Source organism: Haliotis rufescens, unplaced genomic scaffold (genome assembly GCF_023055435.1).
Source record: "Haliotis rufescens isolate VD_foot unplaced genomic scaffold, xgHalRufe1.0.p SCAF_8, whole genome shotgun sequence".
NCBI lineage: Eukaryota > Metazoa > Mollusca > Gastropoda > Lepetellida > Haliotidae > Haliotis > Haliotis rufescens.
The window spans coordinates 25,451,100-25,471,443 of NW_025964372.1; the positions used below are offsets into that span (position 1 = coordinate 25,451,100).

The 20,344-nt window shown below is 39.3% G+C and overlaps 1 protein-coding gene across 1 annotated transcript; it reads right to left on the minus strand.

Moving 5' to 3' along the window:
- Nucleotides 1-7,453: 7,453 nt before the first annotated feature.
- LOC124139272 (alpha-tubulin N-acetyltransferase-like) lies at nt 7,454-20,189 on the minus strand. The gene is made up of 11 exons (XM_048389357.1): nt 20,015-20,189; nt 18,132-18,195; nt 17,199-17,290; nt 15,936-16,107; nt 15,245-15,392; nt 14,005-14,058; nt 12,970-13,127; nt 12,494-12,579; nt 10,304-10,470; nt 9,141-9,264; nt 7,454-8,314 (listed from the first exon to the last, which is right to left on the minus strand). The coding sequence occupies exons 1-11, from the start codon at nt 20,110-20,112 to the stop codon at nt 8,098-8,100; spliced, it is 1,380 nt and encodes a 459-aa protein (XP_048245314.1). The 5' UTR covers nt 20,113-20,189; the 3' UTR covers nt 7,454-8,097.
- Nucleotides 20,190-20,344: the final 155 nt, after the last annotated feature.

Here is a 20,344-nt window from a genome sequence, read left to right on the forward strand (position 1 = left end):
CACACAAAAAATGTCCTCAGAAGGACGGACGGAATACCTTGGTATACTTATATATACCTCCACCCTTTTAGGTCAGGGGTATAATAAAAGCTGTAAATTCTATGTAATGAGGTCAAAGATCTAGGTCACCTGACAAAGGAAGCAAGCAACATTTCAACATTTGATGTTTATTAATGATTATTGTATACAGAATATATCATGTAACATTTGGTCATATGCATTGTAGTGTTCAACGGCAAACAGTCAGTACAACACAATACATCAGTAACACACAACTTGGCTTCCAGTGAATTGGTACGCATGGCAACACAACAACAGTCAATAAGTGTTAACAATACCATGTTCGTGCTCTACAGCTGCCATCATCCAGTTATCATGGCTGCATGTCCACTCGATGGAAGTTCCGGATCACCCGATTATTTCCTATTTCTATAGTTAATCATGTTACCGTATTCGACATAATAAGCGCCCAGGGCGCTCTCAAAATTAGAAATAGGGGGCTTTTATTAGAATATTATTTTGGTGAAAAAGAATGAGTTGAAAGATAGTAAATTTCGTGGTTTATGCTGACAGCCAGAAATGTTTACATACGACAGATATATTTTTCCAGAATTTAATTGCCCATAATTAAGGGTGCATATAACAAACGTATGATGCACGAGCAAATAGTCTTGTGTACATTTATCAATCGGAAGGGGATTGTTCACTAGCCAGTATATTAGCAAATATCACCATGGGCGCTTATTAGAGTTGGGCGCTTATTACGTCGAATCCGGTAATCTGTCGTCAGATTAACAATAATAATATGATGCCATGACAGATTAACTATATCAATATGAAAGAATCAGGTGGTGCTTAACTTCTTTTGAGTAGTATATAATGATTAATACCCTTCGACCAAGTCTACCATGGCCTCATCTTCTACCTTCTTATCAGGAACTTCCAACAAATTTTCTTGTACATTGATGCAAACATTAGACAGCATGTCTGTCAAACTAGATTCAAAACAAAGCTTTGGTAGGAAATGGACCAAGAGTATTTTCATAAGGCCAAAAGAAAAAGAAATGTTTCTCATTGTCGTGCGTTTCAATTAAACCTATTTGGTCAGTGCTTCATTTTTCCCTGTTCTGAATTCAGCCATTCCTTATTTTCCGCATTTTAGAGTTTTGTTTTCAATAAGAGTTAATTTTCTTTGTTGTATACATTCATGACAGCCCAGAGATCGTGTAGCTTTTGATATGTTAATTCCAAGTTCATGGAATGTTCTTTCAACACTCTCCTTCTTGGAATTAAGTACTCACTCTTATGTTAGGGGCTCTGATTGTCTTCGTTTATTGCTGTTTGAAAACAAGACCATGTACACAAAAATGTGGTTAAGAAAAAATAAGCCTGGTCACCTTGCCATTTTTAAAGTCTGGAATTGATGAGAAACATTTGTTTTTTGCAGCGTAACAGAATGGAGATACAGCACACTGGATGATGGAGGATGACTGTTAGGCTAACAGGCTGGAGTTTGGCAGCATCCTGCATCTCAACATACTGTCATTGTCAGTATCACAATGAACATTCTTGAAACATACATAGTGTATTCAACATACTAAATGCCCTTGTCAGTTACAAAACATCAGCGATAAAGAAGAGTTATGTATTTCTTGTTTCTATTTTCTGTGAAGGCTTAGCTGATGCTTACTATATCAAATACGTGTTTTCTTGTCAACATGTACGTCAAGTCGTTCTTGGAAATTAACATATAGACTCAATAACATCTTATTTAAGCCCAGTATGTATTTGTTTCAAGAGAATTATCGTCATTTAACATAAATCAACTCCGACAAGAAAGTCTGGACAAATATTTTGAATATGACACAATAGTATATCTTCTTTTAGTTTTCTAATGTAGATAGTTTACTTTTGTTTTATGTTTCTAATGTAAATAGTATATTTTCGTTTTAGTTTTCTAATGTATATAGTTTATTTTCGTTTTAGTTTTCAAATGTAGAAAGTTTATTTTTGTTTTAGTTTTCTACTAAGTTTATTTTCATTTTCGTTTTCTAATGTAGATAGTATATTTTCGTATTAGTTTTCTAATGTAGAAAGTTTTCCTTTAACATAAACCATAATACACAAAATGAGTGGAAGCAAACTAATTTAATACTAGATACATTGTATAATTAATCTAAAATTGCTACCATTAAACAAGTTACATCTTCACAGGATCTAATAAAATGTAATTTTTTGGGACCATGATTGATATGGAGTACAAACAACGGAGTCAACAAAACTCTTTCTGACGAGACACTCCCATGACAAAAGTGACATTCCAGAAGTCCGAATTTACAGTGAAACCCCATTGATCTCGGCAGTGCTGTACCAGTAAAGTCTCTCAGACTAACAACTCTTAGGTACGTTCCTTTAATCCCATATGATGTTCCTAACAGAAAGTCTGTACGAAGGGGGTTCCAGGAACTATGGGGTGTCAGTGTAACCCCAAGGAATGATTCTTCAAACAAACCTGTTACCCTGAAACCATCTTCCCGAGGCAAGGGAGTTAACTGACTATAAAAAAGTCCAGTTTCCACCCTTGCCGAACTAGGCTGGTATTATGGAGTTAGATTTTGTCTGGACTAACGAGTCTATGCATAGTCCAATCAAAATCGCAAACCAAATGGAAATCCAGTTCGTAAACTGGCATGCAGAGTTCGGTCGATTGCAGGATTTGCAAAGCATGTGCACCGCCAACTCGTTGCCTACAGATATTTTCCAAATCTGTTCAAGTTTTTAATCAAGGTGCTCACATGAGTTGATGCACTTCGCAATGTAAGACCCAATTTATCACAATATAGATCTTGATTGTCAATCAGATCGTCTTGTCTGGGCGCTGACATTTTGTTTGAAACAAATGCAAGTGATACGAGAGGTGGAATCTGATTGGTCCATAGGAGAGGCATAGAAGGGACATAACTTTTAACAGCCACTGGTGGCGCTACAATCGAGCCCAGGAAAATTCCAGCCTAGTTCAGCAAGGGTGGAAACTGGACTTTTAATGTCAGTTGACTCTCTTGCCTCGGGAAGATGCCCTGAAATATGTTCCTCTGAATAACAGCTCAAATAACAAACATTATCACATACTCATTCTACTACTGCAGTCTACTGCCAAACAACCTTCTGTACTAAGTATGTATACTAAATTAATGACCGACCTTCTATACTTATGCAAAGTCGGGCTCTAAGGGTCCCCAATCAATTTAAAGAGAGGCAATATCCATTATTTTAACTACTTGTATTACAGATCCACCAGTTACCAGGGAAATATTCATGTCTCCTAACCTCTTATCTAATATGGTACAGTTATATCGACATTTTGACAATCTGCATTTTTCCTTTTGCTCCAGCAAAGACTCCTCTTGCGGTGAAAAGATAGACTGAAAAAGGCTGATTATTCAAACTTCAGATGAAAATCTAATTATGACCAAGTTTAACCCAAGATGGGTGTTTTACCATAATGATTGTACTGTTCTTCACCTCAAGACCAAGAATTAAATTCAAACATTGCGAAAATGCTCCCCCCAAACCTTTTAAATCTATCTTTTTGACACCTTTTATCCATAGGGAGTATCCATTTGATTTATATGGGGGAGGGGATTTTTTCTTGAGGACAATCGATTTTTTCCCTGCTGTACCCAACCAACTATTTATTTACTGAGCACCATCTTACAATCTATTCATTTTCACTATTAATACACAAAAATTGGGTATTTTCCACAAAACAAACGATTCTTTCATTCACAACTGCCAACAAACTATTCACTTTGGCCACATTTAAAAAATGCCACCCCACCCTGACCACTACCCCACACCCCTTGAAATCAAATGGAAGCTCCCTAATCTATGCACAAAGGACTGTCATAGGTCCCAAACAAAGTCAAGTTGTCATTGACACGATCACACCTAATAACTTTCAGAACAATTTCTTTTTTCCCCTCCTGCATTCTGGTATTTGGTGGATTAAAAATCTGTACAAGTACTTAAATGTGTCTGTCCCCAGTGTCCATTATCACAGGGTGCATGAGGCAGCATCACAATAAACCTGACTTCTAAAGATCCATTAAGTTCATAATATATTCCACTGACCAAGTGACTTGCATGGAACACCTTAATAGTGAAAATCCAGATATCACATTTTCAGGAATACCGTATTATATACCGTATTCGACGTAATAAGTGCCCAGGATGCTCTCAAAATTAGAAATAGGGGGCTCTTATTAGAATATTATTTTGGTGGGAAAAAAACAGAGCTGAAAGATAAATTTCGTGGTTTATGCTGACAGCCTGAAATGTTTATGTACGACAGATATATTTTTCCAGAATTTAATTGCCCATAATTAAGGGTGCATATAACACAAAAATAAGTCTTGTGTACATTGATCAATCGGAAGGGGTGCCAATTGGGATTGTTCACTAGCAAATATATTAGCAAATATCGCCTTGGGCGCTTATTAGAGCGGGGCGCTTATTACATCAAATACGGTAAGTGTGACTAGAGTTACCTCCCCTACCTCCATACTGTAGCAGTATTGTCAGTGAACGGCCATTGTCTGAGAACACCAACCTTTAATTGTGGACAACAAGGCCCAGCCTATATCTACATTAAAAGATAATGAATTTCTTCTTTCTTTCTGATTTGTTCACTTAACAAAATGTCTATCAAGATACATAAACGGGTCATCTTCTATACTGTGATTGATATTGTATACATTCAAAACGAGCACAACAAAATACAACAGTATTCAAGTTTATGAGCTAATTTTGACAATCTTCAATTCATATCATTTACATAATACATACTGACAGTACTGTGACCAGGCACATCTTCCAGATGAACTAAGTTCTGAATTTACGAAATCAGAGTTACCGTGTATAATCCATTTGTATACAGCGCAACCCCATTATCAGGACACAGCATTCCTCTGGAATCATCTGGATTAAAAACAATTGGGATTAAAGAGCCATGGTTTTGAAATATTGTCATATTCATGGAAGACTTCGAGCAGTAATCGTCTGGTGGGGTGGGTTTCCAGATTAACAAGGTCAGCACTAACAAGTAATATATGGACTACCCCAAAAGTAATCACGCAGAAAGTGGGGTTTCTTGATAAATGCTGGGCTCATCATGATTAAAGAAATTCTGGATTAATGAATCAAGGTTATGGGATAATATTAGGTTTCCAGATTAACAGGGTTTGCACTAAACACTTATATATTTTAGTTACATATTATGGATTTGTATAGAACGTTTTCCAATATATTACTGCTCAAATGTGCTTAGACCAAGATAAATATATGGACAATCCCAAACGTAATCAGCCAGGTTAAGTTTCCAGATTAACAGTATCCTGACTAAGGAGGTTGCACAGTATTACTTTACCTGCGGTTTTCACAGTCCAGAAATAACCTTGTACTCATCCCCAACCCTGTAATTAACATATTCGGCCTGGCAGACAGTATTTACATACAGTGATAACAAAATAGCAACCATTGTCAATACTGTGAAAACTATGTACATGTATTATTGCAGTAGGCTATATAAAAGGCACATATTTGAACAAGACAGTGTGAGTGAATGCTGCAACTTATCGCTGAAGATCTAGGGTATCTTTCCATAGTGTTGCACTGAAACCATCATCATCATCATCATCATCATCAAAATATCATCATCAGAAGATCCAGGGTAGAATAGGTCTTCAGCAACCCATGCCTGTCATAAAAGGTGACTATGCTTGTCGTAAGAGGCGACTAACGGGTTGTCATCGATCCCAATTTTGTGGATTGATGCTCATGATGTCGACCACTGGATTGTCTGGTCCAGACTCGATTATTAACAGACTGCCGTCATATAGCTGGAAAATTGCTGAATGCGGCGTAAAACAACAAAACAAACCAAATCATCATCATCATCATCATCATTATCATCATCCAAACGATAGATCATAAAATACCCTAGATCACCAAGGATGAGTTCACCTGATCAAACGTGTGTAACACTGTGTATTTCAGTCAAGGTGAGGTATGTGTTCAATCATTCAGATAATACCCTCTTTTATATTAATCCCAAACCAATGGAAAACAACACATGTAACTGATTACAATTAATCTCCAGCTGACTAAGCAAGTGGGCCATTCCCTATTGTGAGTGTGTCAAGTTTCAGGTTGTGTAAACAGTACTCCAGCATCATCATACAATAGTAAACCAGAGAGGGGTCTAGCACTGAACCATGAAGGGAATTAAACCTGGAACGGTGAGAGAAAGTTTTAACCACTTGGCTACCCAACAATCCATATTCCAAGAATGTTTGACAGTCGTGCAGTTTTATGAATAGGGGCGGTAAGGGACCGGTCAGGGGATGATGGGTCATAGGTTAATGATGCGCTAACGTACTGAAAATAATTACCCTCCCCTAATGCCTGTCATAATTTTGGATGACCCTCCCCATGTCCCTGTTCTCATATTTTTTATAACCCTCCCTGAAAAGAATGCAAAAGTATTGTATATTTTATTAGAAAATGTCCCTTTCTTCCTGACCCTCCCTGAATATGTGTATTAGTTTTTGGAGCACCACTGTTCTGTTACTTTTCAATATGAATCCATAATTACAACCCTAAATGTAAATGTAACATTCTCCAGTGGTTTGTCCAATGAGACGTCAACCAAGCTCAATTTTCACAAAGCATTTTAATGCTACGTTTATTGCAACATAGACCTCAGTTGTCTTATGCAACAGGGCCCTGTTCCACAAAGCTTTGTACTTTTGTCAAAAAATGCCTTGTTTTTAATTTTGGGGGGAAATTTCACATATTTCTTTTAAATTTGGTATCGTTTGGTCACACATCATTCTTAACAAATATAATATACAACTCAAACGAAGAATACCAGATATTTTCATACAACAAATTACAGTCATATGAAAAAATCAGGTGTCCTTAAAGGGACAGGATGTCAACAGTTCTGAAGCTTTGTTTGTAAACAATAACCGATAACCCCCGAGCTTACTTAGTTAGCTCTGCTTGTTATTTTCCGTTTCTGCTCCAGTGATCACACCAGTGAGGGCTTTTAACGTGACCCAACTTTTACTTATTCTGACGGAACTTATTCTGAAACAAGAACAGACAGGCCTAATGCAAGCCTTTCGGTGCGCCATACATCGTATTTTGCATAATTATGCAGAAAAAATTCTACAACTGCGACAGTGAGGTGCATGACGTTATAGCTTTACACATCAAAGTGACCATATCGCTAGCTCTCCGTACGGCTTCGATGACAGCACGTGCAGAATAAATATGCAAATGGAAATTGTTTTTCACGTTTTAGGATCTTTTCTCAATGAAAGTTAAACATTTCATGACTTATGTTTATCTAAATGTGCAGACTCATCCAAAATGAAACAGATGAAAAACACAAGAACGGACTGTGTAAGATGTGACAGAGGTACCGGCTGTCCACAAGGGCCCTGGGTAGGAGAGTGACGTAGGAAAGAGTAATATTTATATTGCATTTGAGGCTTTGATAAACACTGGCTTCTAATCTAATCAAGTATTTAGTATTTTGGAACTCAGCCGTAAGAAAAACACACAAACTTTCTCTCCAATTTGCCTCTATTAAAAAACAACACTGAGGCCAGTTTACTCTGGGCAGTGCTTGCGTTGTCAGCTTCACTGTGTGGAGCTCTATTGTTTTGATTTGAGAACTGAATCGGGCATGTAACGTCACCCTCGAAATTTATTTCATGCATGATTTAAAAACACACAGAACTATCGACATACTGTCCCCTTAACTTCTTTTGAGTGGCGGTCAATAATGATTCTGTAAGGTGAAGAAATTGCTGTTCAATGGAGAAGCAGTCGTTTGTTTGAGAAGCCAGGCATCGTCTCATGTACTCACCTCATCCTCTTTTGATTAACTACATTTGTTCTTTGAAAGCTCGTGGGAACAATGCACGGACTGTAACCAAATCATTCAACCCTGAGAAGTAATGGTACTGCTACATGTGTCACACAGTGGAGATTATTTGAAGAGATTCATATTCAACCACTCAGCCTTGGTCACCACAGCCTATTGTGCATGTTGTGTCGAGATGCGATGCTCCTGTGGTTGGGGACGATGCCATGGACGGTCCAGCTGCTGTCCTTGTGTGTTGAGGGTGACGATGGTGTGTAGGCTGACCGGGCAGATGGGGGGTTATACAGCACTGGCACCTGGGTCCGGCCCCCGGGGTGGTGGCTACTGCTGTTCTGGGGGGGTGGATGGACTTGTGGGAGGCTGGAATGTGTAAAGCAGGGTTCAGAATTAACTATGTCCTAAAAGTCTGTGGATGAGTGAGTGAGAATGGTTTTACACCATTTTTAGCAATATTCCAGTAATATCATGGAGAGAGAATGGACCAAATATGGGCTTCTAGGTGAGGTGAGGTAAAATGGGGTTTAACATTGTTAAGCAACATGAATGCATGTGGGGGGGGGCTGCCTGTACTAGTCCAGACTGATGCTGATTCATAATGCTAGCCAACAGAGATACCATGCTGCAGTTTAACATGAATACCCCACTCAGACACAGTGACTCCAACCGACCTGTCCTTGTTGTAATGCCACTTAATGCTGAGCGCCAGACAGGGTAACAACAAGTACCATCTTTTAACGTTTTTTGATATGACACAGCCGGGGATCGAACCCCGGACCTTCCAATCCCCGGGATCTACCACTAGACCACAGAGATGATCCATATGGGCTTTGAACATCATACCAATGTCTGGAATACTGAGTTTAAATATGGACTAGTATTCTAAAAGAACAAATTTGGTGGAAAAATAGTCTTGTGGACATATGATCATTTTCCCTCAATGTATTTTGACGAAAAACAAGACTGATATAAATGAAGTTTTATCTGGAAAAGATGTTTTCCTGTGTACAAAGAGAGGCGACAGCAAGCAAAAGCCGAGACAAGTACATGTGATACGGCTGTTAGCTTACATCATTAAAGAACATTTTGATCTGATTGTATGTCTATTAACATTGTGACATGGGTAGTGAAGAGGTCCAGGGTATTATCTATATCATAACAATATGAAGACGGGAAGATTCAGACATACGTGGATGATGAGAGAGACTGCAGTTTGAGATGCCCCTGTCTGCCCTGGTAGTCATGATGGAGATTCATCATCTCAGCGTAACCCGGGGGGGCACCTGCTCGCTGCAACATCGGGGGACCTGGGTCTGATGGACCAGAGCAGAATGTTAAACAATATCAACCTGACAGAGATTAAAAGAGTACCGGTACACAAAGGTCAGCCTTGGCCCAATTCTATGAGTCTGCTAGCCCCGAACTTGACTCTTTAGATTTTATTGTTATATGGATCATTATTGACCTAGTGTAACCAGTGTAAGAATTAGCTTCCAAAGTTCACTGTTGCAAGCCTTCATCATATTTTACTAGCTCAAAACACTTCTGATAAACCACACACAAAAAACATATGACAATAAACTCTGACATTTAATGATGCCTTAACTGACTTGATGATTTGTAGAAATAAATATGCATTGACTACCATTTTTATATAGAAAGTCGGGCCAGCTTTGTTTCCTTAGACACGGGTGCTGTTGTACAAACCAATCTTAGCGCTAAGGTGATCGTAACTCCCATACCTTAACATAGATATACGACAGTCGTAGTGCAAAAATGATCGTAACTCCAATATCTTATTCTTAACATAGACTTACGACAGTCGTAGTGCTGAGGTGATCATAACTCATACCTTAACATAGACTTATGACAGTCATAGTGCTAAGGTGATCGCACTCCCATACCTTAACATAGACTTACGACAGTCGTAGTGCAAAGATGATCGTAACTCCCATATCTTATTCTTAACATAGACTTACGACAGTCGTAGTGCTGAGGTGATCATAACTCATACCTTAACATAGACTTACGACAGTCATAGTGCTAAGGTGATCGCACTCCCATACCTTAACATAGACTTACGACAGTCGTAGTGCTAAGGTGATCTCACCTCCCATACCTTAACATCGACTTACGACAGTCGTAGTGCTAAGGTGATCTCAACTCCCATATCTTAACATAGACTTACAACAGTGCTAAGGTTGTTTTGTACAACGGCATCCTAATCAAATTTTCTTGCCTGTCATAAGCTGAAATTACAAGACCAAAAAGAATTGGGGGTGAAGGATCGGTTATATGCAGAAGCTCACTGGTAACTTTGATACCAGTAACTATACCGTATGCTGCATGTACCTTGGACTCTGGACTCTAGCGCATGCAGTCTGTCTAGGCTGCTGTGTCTCTGGAGACGATTGTCAGGAGGGGCATCGTTGTGTCGGCTGTGCACGTTGATGCCTGCCCCCAGGCCGCGACTGCTGTTACTGCCCGCTGACAGACTTCGTATGTCCAGGTGCACAGGGCTACAAGACACATGTAAAAGTTGTCAAGGAGGATCTTGAATTGTTAAACATGTTTGAATTTTTTGTTTAATGTATCATTCCAATTCCTTTTAATCCTGTTGATGTAGCATCAGAAATTTGTATTTTTTCAGACTATAGTCCAGAGGACTTTTGGAAACCTAATTACACTGGTCCTCAGAGTTTGTACCTAGTCCTGCTTAAACAAGACAAAACTATTCACTTTGTCAGTATTATTCAGTTCCATTTCGTAGGCAAGGTAAAACATTGATAACCAGTTCAGAATATTGTCCCTCAAATGCTATGACGCTTTAAACAGTATTCTAGTTGTATCAAAGCTAGAAAAATAACCGGGGAATCTAGGAGCACAGGAATGGTCCTGAAAAAACAAAAAACGTAATCGGGGGAATCTAGGAGCACAGGAATGGTCCTGAAAAAACAAGAAACGTAATCGGGGGAATCTAGGAGCACAGGAAAGGTCCTGAAAAACCTAGAAACGTAATCGGGGGAATCTAGGAGCACGGGAAAGGTCCTGACAAACCTAGAAACGTAATCGGGGGAATCTAGGAGCACAGGAATGGTCCTGACAAACCTAGAACCGAATTGGGGGAATCTGGGAGCACAGGAATGGTCCTGACAAACCTAGAAACGTAATCGGGGCAATCTAAGAGCACAGGAATGGTCCTGACAAACCTAGAAACGTAATCGGGGGAATCTAGGAGCACAGGAATGGTCCTGACAAACCTAGAAACGTAATCGGGGGAATCTAGGAGCACAGGAAAGGTCCTGACAAACCTAGAAACGTAATCGGGGGAATCTAGGAGCACAGGAATGGTCCTGACAAACCTAGAAACGTAATTGGGGGAATCTGGGAGCACAGGAAAGGTCCTGACAAACCTAGAAACGTAATTGGGGGAATCCGGGAGCACAGGAATGGTTCTGACAAACCTAGAAACATAACTGGGGAATCTGGGAGCACAGGAATGGTTCTGACAAACCTAGAAACGTAATTGGGGGAATCTGGGAGCACAGGAAAGGTCCTGACAAACCTAGAAACGTAATTGGGGGAATCCGGGAGCACAGGAATGGTTCTGACAAACCTAGAAACATAACTGGGGAATCTGGGAGCACAGGAATGGTTCTGACAAACCTAGAAATGTAATCGGGGGAATCTAGCATCTGAACCCATGCACAATGAACAGTGTTCCTGTTGGGGTTTTTTAAACTGCCGGTCCTGGTGGACTGGCAACTCTAAAAATTACCAGTCCCCTCTAATTTTTTTAAGTCCCAACTTTCAACAAATAAATGCAATGACGTCATCTCTGAAGTAACTTAGTTAGATTTACTCGTCATTCACATAAAGTTCAGTCACAATTTTCTCATTTTTGGGGGGTATTTCAAGACTAAGTCAGGACAAATATATATTTAACCTCAAAGCAAAGCGAAATGTTATCTCCTTGCACAAAAATAGACAATAGGCAAACCCTGATGGTAACAGACAAGCTGACTTTGTTAGAAAAATATACTTATCCGAATATCACCAATTTTTTGTTCAACAACAAAGATGTATAAGGTACTTTATTTGCCGGTCCACATGGACTGGCCGTCACATGAAATACCGGTCCAAGCCTAATTCTACCAGTAAAAAACTGGTGATTACCAGTAAATGGGAACACTGAATGAGTTGTAGCACTTGGTTTGGTTGGTTGGTTGGTTTGTTGTTTAACGCTGCACTCAGCAATATTCCAGCTATATGACGGCGGTCTGTAAATAATCGAGTCTCGACCAGACAATCCAGTGATTAATATCATGAGCATCAATCCACGCAATTGGGATCGATGACATGCATCGACCAAGTCAGCGAGCCTGACCACCCGATCCAGTTAGTCGCCTTTTACGACAAGCAGAGTCACCTTTTACGGCAAGCATGGGTTGCTGAAGACCTATTCTACCCCGGAATCTTCACGGGTCTTGTAGCACTTAAACACCCGGGTAACTTGTGCACCTGTATCTCAACTGAACCTACTTGGGGCTCCTGTTACTGAGCATCCGGGTCTGTTTCGAGCCACTGTTTGGTCGGGGGTTCAAGTTTAGATCACTTATCTCAGGATTCTGAAAATGAAAGTTGGTACGGTTTCATGTGTCGGTTAGGCAGCATAAACAAAATTAAATGTTTCTCAGGCTCATTCTTCTCAAACGTGGGGAGGAGGTAGGATTTTTAATTCTTTTCATTGAAAACAAAAATGATGCCAGTGGAAAATTGAAATATTTTCTTCCCACCAAGAATACCAATAAACACAATTGAGGGACATTCAAATCGGATCTATATACAATATCAGTTGCCAAACATGTCGTTTTAAGGAAATAGCAGATTATGTTTCATATGACACGGAAATATGAAAAAAACCCATGTTGATTGGCAATAAATATGACTGGCGCTCAGGATTGAAGTGATGCATGTAATTGAATACTTGATGAAATGGACAGACAAACATGACATACTGGATTGTTTTGCTGACCAGCGTGGGGGTTGATGGATGGAGCGTTCTGGTATCTGTGTGAGGACTTGCCAGACGGTGGCCGCCCCCGTAGATGACCAGGTGGGGGTTTACTGTCCATTGTGTAGGCTCTACTGTACGTCCCACCATTCCTTTGATCCTCTGTTAAAAACATAATTTACACTTCTGTCAGTGTATCAAACAAAAATGAGTTTATCAGGAAGGAACTATTTAATATCCTACCCCAGTTTTCACAAAGTGATGAGAGTTTATAAAAAAGATTCATAGCATCTTATTTCACTCAAAGTAAATTATTACATTATACATTTATATGCAGGTATCCAGGTACTAGTATCTTCTCAAATGCGGTTTTATTTGTTCCCCGACCTGTGGATCCCTCTGCATTCAAGTTATCATTCTCAACTCCCTGGGGAGTATACAACCCAAGCTGCCTATTCTGGTACTGCTTCCCGTCTGACTCAATGATCCCTTGGTTTTCAGAGAAAGATCAGTAAAACATTCTTGTCAATAACATGTTTACATATTTATTTGATATTGTGACCTGAAAGAAGTTTTACTGCTCATGAAAATATGTCAGGTCACTCAAAGAGATAGACAGGCAATTTGACAAATCAAATATCCTTTATGTATTTGTAAAAGGTGCGTGTGTGTTTGTTGTTTAATGCTGCTCTCAGCAATATTCCTATAATATAAACAATCAAGTCGACAATCCAGTGATTGATATTGTGAGCAACAAACAACAACCTCTGGGTATGATGACCAAAGCATGTCCATCTGATCCACTAAGTCGCCTCTTAGGACCAGCAATTGTTGCAGGGGACCAATTCAAACACGGAATCCCAACAGGGTTTTCAAAATGGATTTAAAATTCAAGTTACCAGACGTTTTACTTCATGGTAGAACACATTTTGGGGGCTTCCTCCATTTTCTAACTACAGGTAGTAGTAGTAAATCAGTAATCATAATTGGTTTTTGTTGTTTTTTTCTTAAGCCTTTCAAAATATATTTCCCTTTTTACCTGGTTTTCTGTATACAGGAGGTCGACCATTTCTGGACCTGCCATGATCCACATCTGTAAAACAAAAAGGCTTTCATGACGGATTCACTGATATCGTTGCAGTTTCCGGAGGCAAAGGTGTTAACTACCTATAAAAATCCAGTTTCCACACTTGCCAAACTAGGCTGGAAATATATGGTTATAGTTTTGCTGGACTAACGAGTTTATGCATAGTCCATTCAAAATCATGTATTGTAATCATGTGGGAATGAACCTGCTGGTACAATAGGATTACCAATGGAATGGAGTATGACTGAACAGCAGCTTTTTAGGCTGCAGACAAGCCGGATATTTTGACACAGGGTCTGATTTGACCTGTCAATTTCAAGTTTTCACAGATTCAGCGCCAGCGTGTGAAAGAAAATTAATGTGATAGCGTTGGCCCAGCAACAATGGTTCATGCGTGATTTTCTTAATTTTGCGTGTTCTGAAATGAATTTCATCAAGTTTGATAAGTTGTTATGATCAAGTGTGCTTTGACTTCAGTGATGTCGGGACATTGTGTTCGCCTTTCAAAGGGAGGAGTGTTTTCTGATGGACTTTCAAATCCTCTCCTGACAAATCTTAACAGTGGTGGCTGACGGAGATGGCAATGAATATCAATCACAAAAAGGTTTGTAAACAATATGTTGTCATGAATAAAGTTTCTTCTAACAATTTTTATAATGTTACATTTTAATTTCATTGTCGGTTGCTTCAATGAGGAAATAGCCTGTTCCGATGCTGGTCGCCACATGTCCGCAACAGTTTCATAAACATTTCATTTGTATGCAAAAGATACGCCTTCGTTAAATCTTGTAATGTCAGCATCAAAGTAGTCAGGGTTGCGGCCTACAAAAAACATCTGATATCAAACTACAGTCTTTCCTCTAATAGACGCGAGGCCGTCTATTAATTTCACAACAGCCGTTGACTCGTCGTGTATTAGACACCAGCATGTAATAGAGGAAATATAGATACGTTTTACGGTTCACATATGGGAGTGATCGATCGATCGATCGGCAGACATTTTTTATGAATTGATATCTAGGCTATATATGATCGATGTATTCATACGAACATATTTTGTGTGAAAAGGCTTAATATTTTTTAAAAGGTTTTCCGTATCAAAAGGAAACCTCTTTTTAACCAATTAGAATCAAGCATTCATCAGTGTCATGGTAGAATGTTAAATACCTTAAGAAGAAATTAAACAGCCTACCTGTTCTATTTGAGAAGAATCCCTCAAAGACAACAAAGTTGTTGACCTGCGGTATAATCGCCCTCAAGTTGTAATGTTTGGCCAGAAACATGGAGAACTTGTGTGACGGCTTGTCAATGGCAAAATGATTGGGGCGAACATTTTCACACTGCAATAAAGTTAACAATACTCAGATAAATGTCAATAATTGTCACATCACAGTGTTCATGTTTACATGTTTACACTCAGCAATATTCCAGCTATATAATGGCGGTCTGTAAATAATCAAATCTGGACGAGACAATCCAGTGATTGACAACATGAACATTGATCCATGCAATTGGGATATGATGACATGCATCAACCAAGTCAGCGAGTGTGACCACCCAACCCCATTAGTTGCCTCTTACAACAAACAGTCGCCTTTTACGGCAAACATGGATTGCTGAAGACCTTTTCTACCCAAGATCTTCACGGATTTGAACAGTATGAAGTGTGTATTACTGAGTGATGTGGATCTCACCATCACATGAACCAGAGATAGAAGGATCACCATCCGTACACGTTATATCTGCAAATGGTATGCTGTTTATTACTTCTGTAACAATGTCAGTTGGATTTCAAGGGTCAGATTTGTGCTTGGCTCATATATCCAAGGTTGGCTAATACCCCACTTAAAACCATTACATCAATCCAATAATGACTGACTTACCCTGAGCATGTATTCGAAGAGCCGCTTGCCACACCCTCGCCTCTGTCTCGACTCATGGACGTAGAAGTCCAGTATGCACAATGGCGTCATCTCATGCTGCACCCCAAAGTTATCGTACACAAACAGTTTCTTGTGTCCCGTCTTCAGTAGTCCAACTATTGCCCCTCGGCCACTGCAACAAGACACATCAACTCTGTATAACCCATATGGTATTAAGTTGTAACACAATGTACTCCATAACACAATCCCTGTAACAATACAATCTGTCACACAATCCCCTGTAACACAATCTCCCGTAATACATTACAATAAACTCTGTAACACAACATACTCTGTAGCACAAGTATAACACAATATACTATGTAACACAATATAACATATATAACATGTAACATATACGCTCTTACACAAGTGTAACACAATATATTATGTAACACAATATACTGTGTAACATATACGCTCTTACACAAGTGTAACACAACATACTATGTAACACAATATACTGTGTAACACAATATACTCTGTAACACAATATACTCTGTAACACAATACAATCTGTAACACATCATACACTCTTACCATGCTTACACAAGTGTAACACAATATACTATGTAACACAATATACTGTTTAACACAATATACTGTGTAACACAATTTACTCTGTAACACATACGCTCTAAAACAAGTGTAACACAATATAATCTGTAACACAATATACCGTGTAACATATACGCTCTTACACAAGTGCAACACAATATACTATGTAACACAATATACTCTGTAACATAATATTCTGTAACACAATATACTCTGTAACAAAAGTGTAACACAACATACCCTATAACACAATGTACTCTATTACAAAAGTGTAACACAGTTTAGTTTTACCCCAGACACACTGACTCAGGGTAGCAAGTTAAGACAACAAAAATATTAAACTTGTGCATGAAGAGATCATGATGAACAGTATGCAGCAAGTACAGGACATGCCAAACTTTGACCAGATGTGTGGGGGGTTGTGGACGAGGCACTGGCCATACTAACCCATGATCAGCTTCTGACGTTGACTACTTAGTCACCAGGAAATAGACCTGGCCAGTTTAGACCTGGCTTTCACCTGACTCAAGACAGATGTTTTGTCTGAATAAAAAGTAGCGGACTTTCTGATGAACGTGTGTTGTTGCTGTTGCCTATGCCTTAGAGCTCAGAGATTATTAGCATGATTAACATTGTTCATGTTTTTTGTGATTGACAGCTACTTACTTGTTGGCTCCTGGATCTTTCATGAGATAGAGGATGTGATCAGACAGCTCCAGTTTACGCCCTCCTGTTATGGCTCCATACAGGCCTTGAGCCTAGAACAAGAAGAATGTGTTGTTTTTTTGTTACAGTCAGCACATCTTCCCAAGGCAAGGGAGATAACTGACTATAAAAGTCCAGCTTCCACCCTTGCCAATCTAGGCTGGAATTCCGGAGTTACATTTGGCTGGATTAACGAGTCAAAACTCACGTAACGAACTATACATCTGGTTCATAAACAACATGGATTTCAACATGCAGATTTTGGTCAACTGCAAGATTTGCAAAGCATGTGTACCATCAACTGGGCATCAACAGACCTTTTCATCTTTTTAATCAAGGTGCTCAGATGATTTGATGCATTTCAATGGGTAAGACCTGTTTGGTTACAAAATAGATCTTGATTATCGATCAGATCGTCTTGAATGAGCATCACTATTTTGTGTGAAGGAAATGCAAGTGTCATGAGATCTGGAATCTGATGGCGCTACGACTAAGCTTGGAAATTCTAGCCTAGTTCGGCAAGGGCGGAAACTGGACTTTTATCATGTTTATAGACAGTTAACTCCCCTGCCTCGGGTAGATGCAGTCAGCAACATTCCAGCAAGATCTTGCATAGATTTGATTTGAAAGATGACCCTGTGGATACAATACTGGGTACAGAAAATAAATTAACATAATCGTGGTCTCACAATCAGACAATGCATTGAGTCTTCGTTAAATCATTAAACCCACAGTAAACATGGTAAAAGACTAAGGAAAAAGTTCTTTCCAAAAGCAGAACAGTAGAATGTATTTTTAACCGTTTCCTAGGAAAACATTTGCCAAACTATTTTGCCCTTATAAGTATCAGGTCCAGAAAGACATGTATCTGTATATTTTCTATAACAGTGTTACCTTAGCTGAGGCCTCGCCCATGTTGTCGATGACATGGAGAAGCTGCTTTCTGTGTTCTCGGATTCTGTTAACATGAAAGGTAAAAATGGTCAGATCCTGTTATTGAACAATTTGTATTTTCTTTGTTAATTCTTACCTGTAAACCAATCATACAATTTGTATGTCTTTTGTTAATTGTTATTGATAAACAATCATACAAAGAGCAGACTCGTGAAGAAAGGGGTAACAATTGGTCTTGTGTAACACATGCTGGTCATAAAAGGAAACAAACAAACGAGATCGGTTGATCTGTCTCTCAGACTTAGTTGATGCATGTCATTGTATCCCATGGGTGTTTGTAAATATATTCGTAACCCCCCAAAAATTGTACCCCTAGAAATGAGTAATTTTGTATCCCAAATTGAAAGTAGTTTCATAACCCTATCCAATAAACAATGAATAATGCCACTTAAAATATTAATTCAGATTTAGATTTAAACAACTCATCATGTAAACATGGTAAAAGCGTATTGTATTTGAACAAGAACAACATATGGTGGTTATCTGCTGACCGAAGCTAATCTTTAAGAAAACAGTGTTTCAGTTGACAATTTCTTATGGGCTCCTTGATCCCAGTAGCAGTTAAGATGGAGACTGCACTAGACTATGCAATGATTTAGCATTGTTGGGATATTGGTTGTTGTTTTTCTGTGATCTGCTTGATTAAGTGTGGATGATAGTTATATGCATGTGTACCTTGTGAATGTTGTAGATGTAGCAGGGCGTGGAGTCATCCCACAGATGACATCCTTACCTTGTCAGCCTGCTGACGGGGTTAACCTCTTTGGTCATGTGGACAAGGCGTCCGACCTCTGATCAGAAGGTCCGTGGTTCGAATCCCATCACAGGACTCGGAAATTTTATGGCCGCTACATTGGCGCCCAACGTGGGACTGAGCACGTTCATATTAAATTTGAGCAAAATAAGGCTCAGTACCCTACTATGCAGCCCAGGACATGCCTTCTGTTGACGGGGGAGTATGTAGCAGGGCGTGGAGTCATCCCACAGATGACATCCTTACCTTGTCAGCCTGCTGATGGGGTTAACCTCTTTGGTCATGTGGACAAGCGTCCGACCTCGGTCAGAAGGTCTGTGGTTCGAATACCATCACGGGACTCGGAAATTTTATGGCCGCTACATAGAGAATGAATTGTTGACTTTATAAATATGAATGCAATGATTGCCTGGTGATAAATGTGTTCATGAAATCTCAACAGCATCTCTTTTGTCTTCTATCCCTATGCAATGAATTGGCTGCTCTACTTGGACATCACACAACTTGTTATGGCGAGAGAAATCATGATAAACATGGCCATCTGAAGAGTATGTTTGAAAACCAATAACCATAATATTGTCTAATACACAAATATTTAGAAATAAGAAACAGTGTTACAGAGTTTATTTATTTTTAGGGTTACAAACTGTTTTGGGGGACGAGATTTCTCAAGGGGTACGGGTTTGTTATGGTTACAAAATTACCGCAACCCGTATCTCATTTACGTGGCTCAGGGACATTTGAGATACAACACTGATACTGGCATGGTACTTTAATATTTTAAATGGTGTATTCGCATGATTAGAGCATATTAGTAGAACTATCTATCATTGCCCAGCTTATCCGACCTGTTGCTAGCACGGTTACTCTACATGACTACTGAGTAACAATAATGAATAATTAACACGCAATATCGTAAATAATGGTAATATCTATACATAAGCTTCTGACAGTTCTGTCAACCGTTACCTGGCATGACCCTAGGTGTTTCATGTGTGCACTTTCGTACTGTGTTGCGCGGATCAGTCACCTGACCAATTTGTTTAGAAATTTGATTTCTCGATCTCACCTGTCATTGTTGATTTGAGAACCCCGTGGAAGTACACGACTGTCAAGTCTGGTAATGACATCTTCAAGTAAAGCGTTTACGCTGAATTCATACTCCATGACTATGACAGTTCACTGAGATCCTCACCACTAATGATATTATGAAATGTGTTCCACACACTGAGCTAAACAAGTGCTTTCCGTCGCCATGTTTACTTCGCTATGCAAACATTATAGTCGCGCAGTGAATTTCAATATACCGTAAGATGTAGAATTTTCCTTTGCGATCGACTGTATCCGGCTCCCTTTTCACGTATTTCCGATCATATAAATAAGGTTGCACGTGCCTCCA

Coding starts and splice junctions, on each gene's coding strand:
- LOC124139272 (XM_048389357.1), bottom strand. CDS start 20,112: ATGGAGTATGAATTCAGCGTAAACGCTTTACTTGAAGATGTCATTACC. Junction 18,196..20,014: donor TCTCAAATCAACAATGACAG/GTGAGATCGAGA, acceptor TCATGTTAACAG/AATCCGAGAACACAGAAAGC. Junction 14,059..15,244: donor ATTCTTCTCAAATAGAACAG/GTAGGCTGTTTA, acceptor TTTGTTTTACAG/ATGTGGATCATGGCAGGTCC.